At 44.0% G+C, this 16,085-nt stretch overlaps 1 protein-coding gene across 1 annotated transcript; it reads left to right on the forward strand.

Annotated features, from left to right (window-relative positions):
- Window positions 1-603: 603 nt before the first annotated feature.
- On the forward strand, window positions 604-12,680 carry NDUFA9 (NADH:ubiquinone oxidoreductase subunit A9). Its single transcript, XM_053978175.1, has 11 exons — window positions 604-674; window positions 2,700-2,870; window positions 3,626-3,723; window positions 3,907-3,998; window positions 6,353-6,494; window positions 6,832-6,934; window positions 7,408-7,475; window positions 7,610-7,686; window positions 9,105-9,200; window positions 10,998-11,064; window positions 12,404-12,680. The coding sequence occupies exons 1-11, from the start codon at window positions 635-637 to the stop codon at window positions 12,569-12,571; spliced, it is 1,122 nt and encodes a 373-aa protein (XP_053834150.1). The 5' UTR covers window positions 604-634; the 3' UTR covers window positions 12,572-12,680.
- Window positions 12,681-16,085: the final 3,405 nt, after the last annotated feature.

Genomic DNA, 16,085 nt, shown 5'->3' on the forward strand with positions numbered 1-16,085 from the left:
GATCTTTTTGTCCTGACACAGCGGATTGGAGAGCAGTGACGTTTTCAGCTTGGCTCTGCACTTGGAGGGTTTAGAGCAAGGCCGGGAGCGTCTCCTTCTTTCGCAAGCCCACATCGCCACCGTAGGTCGGTTTTATGAGGGAAAAGCCAGGCCTTCATCTCCCCCTTGCCGTCTGCAAACAGGCCGAACACACGGGGGGCTCGCACCTCCCTTCTCAGCTGCGCACAGCATCGCAGCCACCGCTAATCTGAAACTGTCCAGCCGGGGCCGGGCTCTGCTCCCAGGGAACACAGGACAAGAGGAAACGGCCTCAAGGCTGTGCCAGGAGAGGCTCGGGTTGGACACCACGAAAAAATCCCTTAACTTAAAGAAGCATTTTTTTTTCTTCTTGGACATCGGAATAGGCTGCCCAGGCTGGAGTTGCTTTTACACTCTGAGGTGCTGAAGCAAACACCGGAGGCACCACTCAGTGTCACGGCTGACACGGCAACGCCGGGTCACGGAGCAGCCTCAGCGCCCTCCGCGGCTCTTTCATTCCCGCGGCAGCCCCTGAGGGCCCCGCGGCCCCGCCCCGCGCAGCCGCGCTGCGCCCGCGGCCCCGCGCACGCGCCGCCCGGCCCCGGGAAGGCGCAAGATGGCGGCGGCGGCGCGCGGGCTGCGGCTGCCAAGGGCAGGTGAGTGTCAGCCCCGCCGGGCCCCTCACGGCCCCCGCCGGGCACGCCGCCCTCGGCTCCGCTCCGGCCCGGGACACGCTCCGCTCCCGGCTCTGCTCGAGGGGAGCTGGCCCCGCAGCGGCTGGAAGGGAGCTGCCGAGAATTTTTCCGGGGCCGCGGAAATGAACGTGTTTGTGCCTGCCTTCTCCTTAGGGAGCTGCGGGTTGGAGCGCAAAGGGCTCGGGGTGTAGCTGCGGCTGTCGTGCTGGGGCTGTCACTGCCCTATAAGCTAAAAATTTGGATTCCTTTCTTAGGTGACCGTGACCTTTGGGCCAGGATCTATGGTAAAGCTTAGCTACCAATATTGTATTTAAGGCGTGTATTTGGGTCTTTGATTCTGTTTAAACTGATTCTGCTCACAGTTGAGTAACATGGGAGATGGCAAACGGCTTTTGTTGGTAAAGGGCAGGGAGGAATTTAGTGGGAGGAATTTAATATCCTTTTAATGGGAGCAGTTCTTTATTTACCAGAAGGCTGTCAGACTGCCTTCCAGGACAGAATGGGAGATGTGGTGTCTTTTTCCAGTCTGTGGGGTTGGGAGAGAATGGGGATAGACAAACTTTTGGGTAGAGAAAAAAGTGCTTTGGGTTCACTGCAGATATGTGAGCTTTAATCCATACAATGACAGAATTATTTGGATTGGAAGGGACCTTAAGGATGACCTGGTTCCAACCCCCTGCCATGGGCAGGGACACCTTCCACTATCCCAGGTTGTTCCCAGCCCCATCCAGCCTGGCCTTGGGCACTGCCAGGGATGGGGCAGCCACAGCTGCTCTGGAAACTGCAATTTGAAGCAATGATTGGACATATTACCATAGCTGGTGATAATTTAGGGCAGCCAGACCTCATAGAGTGATGGAACAAGGAAAGTTGCTCATCACTAAACACTTATAGGATAAGGTGAGCACAGCAGGGGAATCCACAGAAGTGGGAGAATGCAAAGCAGTAATTAGCTATTATTTGTTGGTATGATAGCGAAGAGGAAAGGGGCATTATGAACAGCCTGCCACCAATAATTTTTGCTGAAGTAAAGCCAAAGAAGCCACTGAGTAGTTGAAAGATATAAATTATTATTGATTTTTTTTAACTTTCAGTGCTCTCAAACTGTCTTTCAGGACAAAATTGGAGATGCAATATCTTTTTCCAGTTTGTGGGGAGAGAACAGGGATAGACAGACTTTTGGGTAGCAAAAAACCTCCTTCAGGTGCTGGAATCTGGTTGGACTTTCTGGTTTGAGTTCTGCCAGCTGAGGTAACAGAATATCATTTATGCCTCAACACACTCTGTCCTTTTGATCTTCTGAACATTGTGGCTGCAGTGTCAGTGCCCCTGTGTAACTGGTAATTCCTAACCACGTTGGGTTAAAACCTCCTTCAGGGTGCACATGTCAGGTTGCTTCCAGAGCCTCAGCACCCTCACAGGGAAGAATTTCTTCCTGATATCCTATCCATATCTCCTCTCTGTCAGTGTGAGGCCATTTCCTCTTGTCCTGTTACCACATGCTCTTGTATTTCAGTATCCTGATGATGTCCTGCCTCCATGGCTCCCAAGTTTTCCTAGCTCCTTGAGGAAAGAAACAGCTTTGAGGCAGTATCCCATCTGTCATGGATCTGGCTCTTTGCATCTCTCCCTATCTCCTCACTTCAGAGCTGTGATACAGGATTGCTGCCTCTGCTATATTTTATATTTTTACTGAGTATTCTTTACTTGCTTCACCCTAAACTCACAGTGAGCTTTCCTTGCTCTTTAAGAACTGATAACCTTTGTTTGCTCCCTCCCTGTCTCAGCTTGGTCCTTAACTTTACCAACAACTTCCCAGGCCTGCTCCCCTCTGACCTTTCCAGATACCTCTGAAACAGCCTATCAGGAGTCTTGGTGTGGGATATTACAGAAAAAGGATCTGTGATAAGAAAACCAATATGAGCTGTGAGTTAGCAGTGCTGAATCCCAATGAATGTCCTGAGCTCTCTCCTGTTCCCTCTGCAGGCCATGGAATTTCTGTCCTGACTGCAGCACCGTCGGTGTTGCAGCAGCACCGGCAGGTCCATCACGCCGTGATCCCTCATGGGAGAAGTGGAAGATCCTCTGTCAGTGGCATTGTGGCCACTGTCTTTGGAGCCACAGGTTTCCTGGGACGATACGTTGTCAACCGCTTAGGTAATGCTCACCAGGAGTACTGACTAAAGAAACTACCCAAAAAGATGTTTAACTACCCTAATTAGTCTCTAGGTTGCAGAGTGATGGAGAAGTCTCTGGCATTTTGGATCTTAAAAGTGCTTTGCAGTCTGCCTAAGTTCCAGCAAGTGACAAGTAGTAAAAAGTGTTTTAATCAAGGAGATTTTGGAGCTTTGGAAGATTAAGGTCATTAAAAGAAGTCCTACCCCTCTGTAGAATGCAAGTCTGAGGAGAGCTACAACATGTATTTGATTCTTCTGTTTTTTGCCTTATTAGGACATTTTACTAAACCTTTGTAGGACTTTGATTGGAAATCTTTAAAATTGCCCTTTTGAATTTAAATTTTGGAAAAGAACCCATACTGCTTTTTTTCCCCCTCTTTCTTTTCATACAGCTTACAAAATGTAAATATCCTTGCAAATGTTCCATTTTTTAGGTATTGTGCTGTGTTTATAGGACACACCATTTTATTTGTTGTTTGTTAACAAGCTTTGGCATTTTGTCTTACAAGCCTAAATATTAAGGAAAAAATCCTATTTAAGCATTTGATTTATGTGGGTTCAAGAAGAACCTTAGTTCTGTTCTACTTTTAGCTCTGCAGATATGCATTTAAGATATCTGTGTCTAACTGTAGTGCTTTAATGCCAGGGGAAAAAAGTGAGCTTTGTTTATTCAGAAGTTCATCTACTTAAAGAGAGGTATTTGTTTGAAACTTTGTGGTTTTTGTGGCCCTTTAGGTCGCATTGGCTCTCAAGTCATCATCCCCTATCGCTGTGATCAGTATGACCTGATGTATCTGCGGCCCATGGGGGACCTGGGGCAGCTCCTCTTCATGGTGAGTCTGGCTTGAGAGCAAGCACAAGCCCCTGGCTATACAAGGCAGCCTGGTAATCCTTCTCAAAGACACAGCTCCAGCTGTTGTTTAGCCTCTAAATGGAAATGGTGTGAAAGAGCTTGCTTTGGTGATGCTTATTTACACACTATCTCATTTTTTCCCCATTTGATGCTCTGCTTGCAGGAGTGGGACTGTAGGGACAAAGATTCCATCCGAAGAGCCGTGGAACACAGCAATGTGGTCATTAATCTTATTGGAAAGGAATGGGAAACAAAGTAATTTTCCTTTTTTTTTCCTATATATCATAGATTTGCACCAGGTATTGTAGCCATTGTTTTACAGCATGTGTGTGCAGTGATGTTGCCATTGTTCTCAGCTTCTGTGAAAAGACAACCCCAATATTTTGCATGTAAAATTTCTTTAAATGGGTAACTCCTGGTCAGTCCTGGTTGTGATCTGCTTTGGAAAAGTGCATTCTTTCCACAATTTTCCAGTGTACAGCTTTTGTTCTGTCAGAAAATTCAAATGTGCTACTTTCACATACCTCATGAGTGTTCCCTGAGTGCCTTCCTATAGGTGACAAAGCCTCACCAATTTCTTATATTAACAATTTTTTATATTTAACTGATATTTGCATTATATTTGTATTTACATTATCAAAGAAGTAATATTTCATCCTGTCACTTGGACATAGTGATGAGTTGTAGCCTGCTAGAAAAAGCCATGATCAAACAGGAATAGCTGATGGAGAGTCCCTAAGATTATGATGAGTAGCATTATTCCTTGGTAGAATTTTGGCACAGACAATATTAGCTACAGAAGCATTCTTCGATAATAATTTCTAAGAATAGTTCCATTTTGAAATCCATTTAAAAATTCCCATATTTTAGGTTAAAAATACCTGTAACAGCCATCTTCTGTGTGTGTGTGTGTTCATGCAGTTATATCCATTTTATTTAAAGCCTTGTGCAGAACTGCCAGACAAAAATTTAATGGTGAGATTTGCCTTTGTATGGTGCATAATTTTTGCTCTGGTAGTAGACAGAAACAAACATAGATATTAGTTTCATCTCTGTTTATAAACCTAATGCTTTTGTTGCCCTTTTTTTTTTATGAACAGCCCTTTGATGTTCAAAATTTCTGGACTTGTGTAAAAAGTATGATTTATAGAAAAGGCAGTTTCTTTTATTATTAGAAGGAAGTGTGAGGACAACAGCAGAAAGTTTCATTCTGGTTCAAAATCCCCAAACCTTGTTTCTGTGCAGTTTCAATAGATTGAAATGGACAAGTCTTGGTCCATGTTTAAAACTTCTGGACATTACAGAACTTAACCACTGTGTGGCACAAATGTTTTAATCACATGCTTTGTGCATGTGGGTATCAGTGGTGGTGCTGAAACCCTGAGATCCAAGTTCTCTGATTTGTTAAACACGAGGTCAGGGTAACCATTGTAATCATCCCAGAGCCTGTGAAAGACTTGGGCAGGAAGAAAAGTAAGATTAGATGGAGAGATCAGTCAAAAAAAGCAAAGCCTGCCATGAAATATTTCCTTCCTTGCTTTGTACTTGTGTCCAGGCTCCTCTGTGTGTACTGTGTTGTTTAAAACTCCATGGTTACAGGAGGGATGTTGTTCATTCTCATATGTTTCTAAATCTGTTTTGGTGAGCAGAACAGGAGTGATGGTTCCCAGGATCAGATTAGTTATTGAAGGTTCAAAAATAACTTTGTATTTTTAAGGCTTTCTTTGGACTCCAGTGGGATCTGAAGAGCTGTGGGAGGAGATAAGGACACAGAGGGAGGTGTTTGGATAAGATGTTTGTTACCCAAAGCAAATGGTCAAGATGCAGGGGTGTCTACAGGGACAATACAACAACATGAGAAGCCAGTTCTCTTTCTTGCAATTTTGGAATTGTTGGCAGCCTATAATGTCAGTTCTGTGTGGAGATAGAGCTCCTGTCTGTATTGTTCTTGATCAGATACCAAACTGCTTGACAGTATAACCCCCTAATTTAGGCCCCTTGAATGTCATACAGGGAGGATGTGAGGAGGATTGCTTCTCCTGGAAGTCCCTTGCAGCTCTGAAATGGTTCTAAATGCTCTGACAAATTGTTTTTTCCATTTTCATGAGCACCTCTGTGTTCTCTGGTTTGTTTTTGTCTTCTTCCCCCCTGCCAGACATCTGCCCTGATTTGTGCTGCTCAGAAATTTTGAGCTTCTTTGTGCTTTTACAAATCAAGGCAAGTTTTGAACAGGATTTGTAAAAGCACAACCTTACTCAGAGTTCAAGATGCAGGAGTGCTTCTTCTAATAAAAATAACCTGTTTTCACTTTGACTGGGAGGTTTCTCTTTGTCACAGAGAAGTGGGCAAGAGGATTTTTCATACTGATTTAATCTTATCAGGTGAAAGGGCAGAGAAACTAAAATTGAAGATTACAGTTGCAATTTCATTTTCCTCTAATTTTTATTATGTGAAGGGTCCATCATGAAGGGAAATGTTGTTTCCAACATAGAGTGTTAGTGTAGGTTTTTGATAATTCATTCAAGTAAAACATAATGATTGCTTTTTGGCTGAGTGGCAGGCATTGTTGATTGCTCTTAAAGTAACATTTGGGTCTTGCCTTGCTTTAGAAACTTCAAATTTGAAGATGAATTTGTAAATATTCCTCAAAGTATCGCACAGATAAGCAGGGAAGCTGGTGTGGAAAAGTTCATTCATATCTCTCACCTGAATGCTAGCATGAAGAGTCCCTCCAAATACCTCAGGAACAAAGTAAGTCTGGAATCCACTTGAATATATTTCGTGAGAATGTACTTTGTGTTTGGTTTGGGTTTGGTTTTTTCCCCCAGCTGGGGCTATTAGAAGGAAATCAGTGTATGAATTTACTAAAACCTGTTTTCTGCAGCTGAGAAATATTTGGGCTTTCTGTGAGACCTTCATCTTAGAGCAGTATCTCAAGGATCAAATGGCTTAGATATAAATAATTTTTGTGCTACTGATGGCATAATTTCTTTCAGTTCTGTAGTCAAGGATGCCTTCTGTTATGAAAGGCATTCACTTCTGCTTGGTTCAGCATGGATCTAATGAATGTGTTTGTTTTAATTGATAGGCTGTTGGAGAGAAGGCAGTGAGGGAAGAATTTCCAGATGCTGTAATTTTGAAGCCCTCTGAGATGTTTGGGAGAGAGGACCGATTTCTCAATCATTATGCAAGTAGGTACTCTTGGAGTAATAATCCCATGTGTGATTTGTGTAACTGCCTTTAGAGAATAGAGAGAAAATAGGATTTGCTTCTGAAAAGCAGACAGGTGTGTTCTTACCAGCAGTGCATGGGATATACAGCAACATACTAAATTCTCACCTCTTGACAGAATTCTTTCTCAATCTAGTTAGATGTTGCTCTTTGTTTTTATTTTTGTAATCATTTTATTTGGGGGAGGGGGGGTGGGTTACTGACCCACTCTAAGGAAACAGCAAGTGCAGACCTCTCATTGCTGTTAATACAAAAACTAAATGTGTCTTGAAAAAAAAATGCTGCTGCAATTGGCTGGGAATTCTTCCCAATCCTATTTTTTTTTTTAAAGAGAAGTCAATTTTCAGAAGAGATCCACACTCAGTGTGGTGTCAAATGTCCTGGTTATTCTGGTACTGAAAGGATTCCCAGATTTTCTCTTTTTTTCTGTCAGACATGCGCTGGTTTGGTGGTGTGCCTCTTGTTTCTCTGGGCAAAAAAACAGTCAAACAACCAGTCTATGTAAGTTTTCCATGAAATCCCAATCCCAAATCCTTGGTGGGTGGATGTGTTGGTCTGTAAACCACCTCTGAAAGAAGAGTGTGTGCATGTATTCCTGTTTTCTCTTGGTAACTGTCGGGATTTGTTCCTCCCAGGTGGTTGATGTAGCAAAGGCAATTGTTAATGCAATTAAGAATCCTGATGCAAAAGGAAAAACATATGCCTTGGCTGGGTAGGTCACTTTTTCTGATTCTTATTAACTGTAGTACATCTTTTTGGTGTCATTTTTTGGCATGCTGCACAGTACATTTAATTTCTCCATCCATGCACACAGTTCAAGCTGCAATAAATTCCACCTCCTTTTTGGGAGGAAAAATGGCTCAAGCTCTTACAGTGAGTACTTCGAAAATCCTAATCTGGGCCCCACTGCATTTCCTGTGATGTATGTGCACACAAAGAAGTACTAGCTTGGGAACCATGCTAGACAACATGGATTTGGGGAGAATTCTGGGAAAGCTGTGTGGAAACCACCTGGAATTAGAATGGCTTAGAGGCAGTGGATCTACAGTTAGAGACTGGATTTACAGTTTGCCCAGAGAATCTGTGGCTTGCCCATCCCTTGAAGTGTTCAAGGCCAGGTTAGACAGGGCTCTGAGCAACCTGGGATAGTGGGAGGTGGGGCTAGAATGAGATGGTTTTTAAGGTCCCTTTCAACCCAAACCATTTTATGGTTCTTTGATCTCTCAGAACTTTTCTGGAGAACATGTCAGTTGAAGGCTCAGTTTTCACGCTTGTAACCTTAGACCTTGGCATCTGTGAGATCCTGCGTTTAACAAACTACTCAGCAGTGTGCTCTTGTGGTGTCGTGGAGCTTTTCAGAATGTTTTGGAATGGCAGCAAATTGCCTGGAAGGCCAGGGGAGATGCCTGACAGCTCAGTCTGATCACATCTAGAGGGCCTAAAATGCCAAGGCAGGATCTGAACAAGAAAGGAATGGGAATTCCCAGTGGTTTATGTTACTCTTAGGCAGGTGGATGGAGGTCTGACTGCTTCATTCTCTCCATCTTGAGAGAGAGGAATGTATTTTTTGGACAATTCATCTTGCTTTTAAATAGAACAAGATACTCTTAGTCAAGTAAAGGCAAATGAATCAATTTCCCTGCAGCCATTTCCTACCAGAGATGGGATGTGTTGTTAATCAAGCATCCTTAATTCTGCATTTGATTTTTGCCTTCCAAGTGGGCTTGAACAAACTCCTGTCACAGTGCTGGAAATCTTTGAGTTCAGAACAGAATCAGCATGGAAGGAGGCATATTCAGGTGTGCTTTCAAAGCACATAGAAACACTTCATCCAGTGTGGTTGTGGTGGGTTACCCTTGGCCAGCAGCCAAATGCCCACTGTTCCTTTCTGCCAAATCTTTTCCATGCTTTTCCCCAGCTCCAGGATGGGCCCTTCCACAAGCTGCAGTCCTCCAGGATAAACCTCCTCCCTGTGAGCCACAGGGAAATCTCTGCTGGCAAATTATTTGGATTGAAGAAACAGGCTTTTTGTAGCCTTGGGGGTGGAGGGTTTAAAATTGTTTTTCTTTTCTGGTGCTAATATTGCAGTGTAGCTGACTGAGGTGTGATGTGTGCTGCGTTCCCTTCCAGCCCTCACCGGTACCTCCTGTACGACATGGTCGAGTACATCTACGCCGTTGCCCACCACCCCTTCATTCCCTACCCGCTGCCACGGCCTCTCTACCAGTAAGTGGGACCCTAATTCAGTAAGCTCTTGGCAGCACAGAAGCATAAATACCGCTTGCATGGGTTATTTACTCTGCCCAGTTGTAATTAAAGTGGTGGGGCTGCAGAAGTTGCCTTTCCTGAGGTACTTGTTAGCCAGTTTTGAGCCTTCAGCTTGGAAACAGGCCTGCATTTGATGAGCTGGTACATGAAACGTATGCTTGTAGTGAGCTTAACATAGGTGTTCATTCCAGAGTCATTTCTCCCTGACACCTAGGGACAGCATGAGAGCACATAGCCTCAAGCTGCGCCAGGGGATGCTCAGGTTGGACATCAGGAAGAATTTCTTCACAGAAAGGGTGGTTGAACATTGGAATGGGCTGCCCAGGGAGGTGTTGAAGAAACAACTGGACATGGCACTCAGTGGTCTGGTCTAGTTGACAAAGTGGTGATCACAGCAAAGGTTCGACTTGATCATCCTGGAGGTCTTCTACCTAAGTCATTCTGTGATTGAATGGCTTTGCTGAGCCAAGAAGTAGCAATAAATACTAATCAATAAAATTAGTAGCAAACTAAATGATTTTTAACAATACCACAGGGAAAATTTGTGTATGTTGCTGACTGCAGACCCTGACAGATTTTTTTTCACAATCTTAAGGATCTGCTGCTGAGCCTGGACCTGATCCTTAGGGAATAATCACATCTTTTTGAAGAGCTACCCCAAACAATAAATGCCATTTCAGAAGTTACCCTCAGCACGATGGGGCTGTGTTATTATTTGGCATCCTGGTCCTCCTCATTTTTAGTACAATGCAAATTAACAAGCTTAATCAGTCACCAGAGTTAGAACCCTCCTGCCAGTACGACTCAGCATTGGAAGTGCTGATGGATAACACTTAGAACATCCTAAACTATTGTGGCTGTTCCTGTGTTGGCTGCAAGAGGCACCAGGTTATAACATGACTCTGGTGACACAGAGCAGCTTGTTAGAGAGGTGCTATGTGGGTGCTTCTTAGTTTCATTCACATTTGCTGCAGTCCATGTTATGCTTTTTTATTTATGGGTTAAACTAAGTGATCATATTTTTGAGAAAAGAATGCTCCTAAAAGGCAGATGAGCCTGGTTGTGTTTATGTGCAGTAACTCAGTAGCACCCTCATCTTCCAGGGGAGCACTTCAGCAAGAAGTCCTACCTGTTCAGTGAGAGATTCTGCTGCTGGTCCCGAGACACTGAGCAAGAACTGTAGCATTATTTTCTTTTCCCTGTCAGATTTCCTTTCTTTCAAGGGAAACTTCATTTCTGAAAACTGCAGATACCCCAATCCTCACCCTTTTTATAGATTGCTCCAGATTCCACCAGCTTGTTTGTGTTGCTGATAACTCATTTAGTTGTCAGCAAGTGTGTTTTCTCCTGAAGGCATTGAATCCAACTTTGTGACTAATTGGATTGCTGCCTAGACTGGCAGGAAACAGAGTTTGGATGAACGGCACGGGCAAGACTCAGCCCTTCGGTGTGTGGGGAATTGGATGGGGAATTTATTTTTCCCCACCCAATAATGCTCATTTTAACTTCTAGAGATCTGCTTCTCCATTCCATCCAAAGTAAAATAATACAATAATTCAGGAATAGTTAATTAACAGAAAAACAACTGAAAACTTGGTGGCTGGCACATCTAATGCTTTAATGAACTCAGAGCTTGCAAGAACAGCTTCAGAACAAGCTCTTGCTCACCATCTATTAAGTCTGAAATAATTTTCACCAGATTTCTGTGTATCTGGATAAATGACTGCACTTTTGCAATATTTCTTCTGTTCACAGTTTAGTTGCAAGATTCTTTGAGATTAATCCATTTGAACCATGGTTGACACGGGACAAGGTGGATCGGGTAAGTGTGGGACCAGCCAAAAATCCCTCCTGGGAAATGTTTTATTGTGCATTTGGAACTCCCACTTGTAGTTTTGCATTCCCCAAAACCACTTGAAATTGAAAACAGCCGAAAGCAGAGGTTGGATGAGCAAAGTGAGGGGGGCAGTGCTCCCCACTATTAGTTTATGTACCTCTAGATGCACTAAAATCACTTCCATCATCCAGGGAATGGTGTTTTTAACTACTGAAGTTGAACTGACACCCTGCACGCATTCCAAAATCTTGCTTAACATTCAAGTGTGTTTCCTGGGAGAACGTTGCCACTTCATGTTTATTCCTGACTTCTCAGAGTGTTTCATTGGGGGTGGAGAAATAAGTTGCAAAAAACCAACTGCAAGCAAGGAAAAAGTAGGAATTGGCAAGTATTAGTGTCAAAATTTGGCTTATGTGTAGGCTAGCAGAGATAGTCATGTACATTCCCTAAACTTTCTGCTTTCTGAATTATGGAGTGACTTCTCCCACCTGTTTTGCAGCATTGGAATTTCAATATATTTTGTTCTAACACAATATCAGTAGCCTACTTAACCTGATTGTCCCCCAGGTAATATAATTGTAACATCTCCAAAAACCTTTCTTTGCCTGCCTTTGTAGTTTCTTGAGTTACATTTCATAAAATAAGCCTGCACCAAATCACTAACACTGCAAGTCAGCTGCAAGTCAGCTGTAGCATAAATAGTGTAAGACTTTCTTTGTGTCACTTCTGAGTCTGATTCTTCCTCTTTCCAAGCTTTTCTTCCTTAAATAATCTGTACAGTATTAGATGTGTTTGATTCAAAAGGCCTTTCAAGGAACACCAGCATAAAAGAAATTTCTGTTTTCTAGGATTTAAGTCATATGGTTTGCATATATGGTAATAGAATTAACTATTTGTGCAGAACCATGTTCTAAACCATAAACAGAGCAAAACCATCTACCAGAGGTGATAATTCAACACAACATTTTCTTGACAAATCAGAATATCCATAATTGGAGTTCAGGTATAGCCTTGGAGTTGCACTTAATTTTGCCATTGCGATGCAGTAACCTCCCTGATAATGTATGGAGAAAAAAGGAAGGCACTTCCTGCATGGTATTTATTCCTGAATTAAAGCCTGAAAGACTTCTTGCTGGATGCAGAATACCTGTACCTCCTGTTGAAGGTCTTGGTACTTGTGACCTTGTGTAATTATGCCACAATTCTGTTTGAATCTTTCCTCTTCCTCTACTTTTGGCAGGAGAATGATTGCATTGGGTGTAAGGCTGTTAATTTCAAGTGAATTATCTTTTCTTTTTCCTTACCCTCCCCATTCTTGTTGAAGTTTCACACAACAGACATGACATTTCCTGACCTTCCTGGTTTTGAAGAGCTGGAGATTGAACCAACCCCCCTGGAACAAAAAGCCATCGAAGTCCTGCGCCGTCACCGCAGGTTCCGCTGGTTGGACGCTGAGCTGGAGGAAGCAAAGCCAAAAACACAGCCCATGTAACAGCTGGCAAGGGGGATGCTTAAAGCTTCTTAAACTGCCTTTGGATGACCCAACTTCTTTGGAGAACTGTGTACATACTGAGTAAAATGTATTAATCATGTAAACTGTATTTCACCAGTGTTGTCTTTTCAGTTAAGGGGGGGGACTATCACTGCAACGTGGATTTTCTGTCTGCCACAAAAGCAAATAACGTGGTTACTTAGCTGGGGAGCATTGTAATGTTTTGAAGGTTGGGATTAGAGGGAATGTGCCATAACACTTGTCCCTTTCTCCCTTGGCTCTCAAAGCAAATGTATCACTGAGCTTTAGGTGTTCAAATGGTTTCAAGAGTGTTGCAGTTCGGGACTAGGTCACCCAGAAGGTGCCCTTTCCAGTAGGGATTGCTGGGAAGGCTGCCTGTTCAGACGACGGGGCTCAGACAAAGCCCTGGTTTTATGTTTTTGACTCTTCTGAACTTGGTTTTCTGTGCTGAACATGGCTCTTAAAGAAAGTGCCAGCCTCCTTTCAGGGAGTTGTAGAGAGCCACAAAGTCACTGAGCCTCCTTTTCTCCATGTTAAACATGCCCAGCTCCCTCAGCTGATTGCTGTAGTCAGAGAACACAATCTCTCACTCTTTCTGTATTGCCAAATTACTGTGAAACTCCTGGGCAAAGTGTTTCTCAGATTTCAAGAGCTTCCACGTTTTGTTGTTCCACATCAAAACTGCTGCTGCTCATGTTTATTCTGTGAAAAAGAGTTGGGCTCTTGTGAGTTTTTTGATCCTGCCTTCGAAGGAAGTATTAAATTTGGGTTTCATGGATTGTTTATTTTTCTTTTGATAAGTTCAAAAGCTAACGCAAACTGGAAGTGAAGCGCATATTGTTAGTAATTTGAGCCTAAGTTTTTATTATTTTTGACTGCCAGCTTTTCTCTATTAGATCTTAACTCTGTAGTCTCATTAGCACTCATTTGCTAAGTGTGGCCCTGATCTTCATTTATTGCATGTTGCTCACATCCTCCTGTGAAAGCACTTGTGTTCCTGAGCTGCTTCACAAGAGTACAGAGAGATGCAATTATCATGTAGCCCTGCATGGCTAACGAGCAGTTTCCATTTTCAGACAGCAAAGTGCTGCAGGAAAAGCTGGCAGTGTTGGAATGCGAGGTGCCAGTTCTGGAAATGTTTACCATGGTGCAGTGATTTATTTCTCCCGCCCCTCTCATTCAAAGCACAGCTTTTCCAGTTGCACTGCTGAGATCTCCTGCAGGATCTTAAATTCAGACAGCCATTAGAGAGTGGGAAGGGGGTGTGAATATCCATGAGAAATTTGCTTGAAGCAGCTGTTCCACATCAGGAATATGGGTAAAGTGGAGCATCACACCACAGTACTTTGCCTTACACAGCACTTCCCCTTCCCACCTTGCAGAAACTGCACTGTGATTTCTCCTTAGTTACCTTTCTGAAGCAATTCCTTTATTTTGTAATACAGCCCTGAGTACAGAATTGCTGTAATCCATGGAATTGCTAAGGTTGGAAAAGACCTCCAAGATTGTTGAGTCCAATCTTGGGTTACCACCTTGACAATTAGACCACAGCACTGAGTGCCACACCCAGTGGTTTCTTGAACGCCTCCAGGGATGAGGATTTCACAGTGTCCCTGGGCAGCCCCTTCCAATGCCTGAGCACCCCTTCCACGAAGAAATTCCTGCTGATGTCCAACCTGAACCTCCTTTGGCACAGCTTGAGGCCGTTTCCTGCTGTCCTATCTCTTCTTATTGGGAGCAGAGCCTGATCCCCACCTGGTTGCACCCTCCTCTTGTGAGTTGTGTAGAGTCAGAAGGTCCCCCCGAGCCTTTTTTTCTCCAGGCTGGGAAATGCTTAAGGGTTTCTCCAGTTGCTTAGAGGGCAGATTTTAATGACTGAGAGGAGCATTCATGCTGGCAGTAATTATTCTGTAGTTACCTCTCTCTTCCTGCTGTTATTTCTTCTTTTCCCTGTGCCCTAAGAAATGCACATGGATGGGATTCTATGAGATGAGATCAGAGGATTCATACATTTAAAGCAATCCAAATTCTGAGTAATTAATGAGAATATTATTGCAGCTTCTTTGAGGTAGGGGATCAGAAGGTGAAGGGCACTGACAAAAGAGCAAAGGGAAGTTGGTGGCAGAACTGAGAACAGTGATGGTGTGCTGCTATAGGGCTTCTTTCCTGGAACTTACTCTCTAAGCACCATTCCTTCTTGGAGAAGCTTAACATTAGTTGGGCATGTTGCAAACTACAGAATGGAGATTGCCTTTCTCATCGTTATTAGGGAACGTCAGGGGTTTTGTTATCGAGACTCTGGTTTGAAGCAGCACGTGGAATTCACAGCTGGAAAAAACATCTCTAGCAACGCAGACCTGGCTTGCACTGACTCGCCAGTAGACGGAGCTGGTGCTTAGCAAATCCTGATCCCGGTTTTCCATTCACCTCTTCCGGAACCTCCTTCCCCAACATTCATCCTCTGGGCTGATACAACTGATTAAAAAGCCATTAAATACCTCCCTCCGAAGTTTTTTGTGTATACACATCCAAAGGGGAGTTGTCAACAGCTCACTGTCCTGATGGACATCGGGGACAAGTGGTGTCCCTCGGGAGTTCATACTGGGATCTGTGTTGTTTAAGGCCTTTTTCAATGATGCAGCCAAAGGGATCGAGTGCACCCTCAGGAAGTTTACAGATGACACTAAAGCAGAGTTGTCACACCTGAAGGACAGGACGCCATTCAGAGGAACCTGGCACAGGTTGTCCAGAGAAGATGTGGCTGCTCCATCCCTGGAGGTGTCCAAGGCCAGGCTGGATGGGGCTCTGAGCAACCTGGGATAATGAAAGGTGTCCCTGCCCTTGGCAGGGGGTTGGAACAAGATGATCTTTACCCTTCCAACCCCAACCATTCTGTGATTCTGTGATTTTAGCAACAGAGGTGCATGTTCCTTGCTTTAAAACCATTGAGTTCACTTGTCTCAAGATTATCCCTGAACCTTACTATTGCAAACCTCCTCTACATGGAGGAGATGCCTCTCTGGTCCCTGGTCAAAGCAGTCTGTACCAAGAAACAGAATCCCAGTTCTGCCAGAGGAGCACCTCAGGTGCTGTAAGGGATTTGTCCAGCTGCCTGCACCTGAGGAGCCTTTCAAGTGAGCCTCCCCTCTGGTGTGGCTGGAGGCAAGACTGGGGGCAAAGGTGACAACAAACTGCTCAAAGCAGCTTTAGGTGGGTGTGAGGGAGGCAGGTGCATGGCAAGGAGTCAGTTTGGCTCTGGCAGTAGTGGTTGTGGGAGCTGCTCATGGAGCTGCTGCTTCCCTTCAGCCGGCAGTGCCTGTGCTAAGTCATTCTTTTGCCTTTTTGCTATCTGAAATATCTGTTGTGGGCTTTACAGATTCAAGAATGGGTGGTTTTGCAAGCTGGAGCTTCAGTAAAAAGCTGAAAAATTCCTCCCCTGGAGACATCTTGTTTCTTCTGGGTCGGTGTCTTGTGCTTGGCTTCTCAGGGCTAT

This window comes from Vidua macroura, chromosome 5, assembly GCF_024509145.1.
Source record: "Vidua macroura isolate BioBank_ID:100142 chromosome 5, ASM2450914v1, whole genome shotgun sequence".
Taxonomy (NCBI): domain Eukaryota; kingdom Metazoa; phylum Chordata; class Aves; order Passeriformes; family Viduidae; genus Vidua; species Vidua macroura.

Coding starts and splice junctions, on each gene's coding strand:
- NDUFA9 (XM_053978175.1), top strand. CDS start 635: ATGGCGGCGGCGGCGCGCGGGCTGCGGCTGCCAAGGGCAG. Junction 6,495..6,831: donor CCAAATACCTCAGGAACAAA/GTAAGTCTGGAA, acceptor TTTAATTGATAG/GCTGTTGGAGAGAAGGCAGT. Junction 11,065..12,403: donor CACGGGACAAGGTGGATCGG/GTAAGTGTGGGA, acceptor TTCTTGTTGAAG/TTTCACACAACAGACATGAC.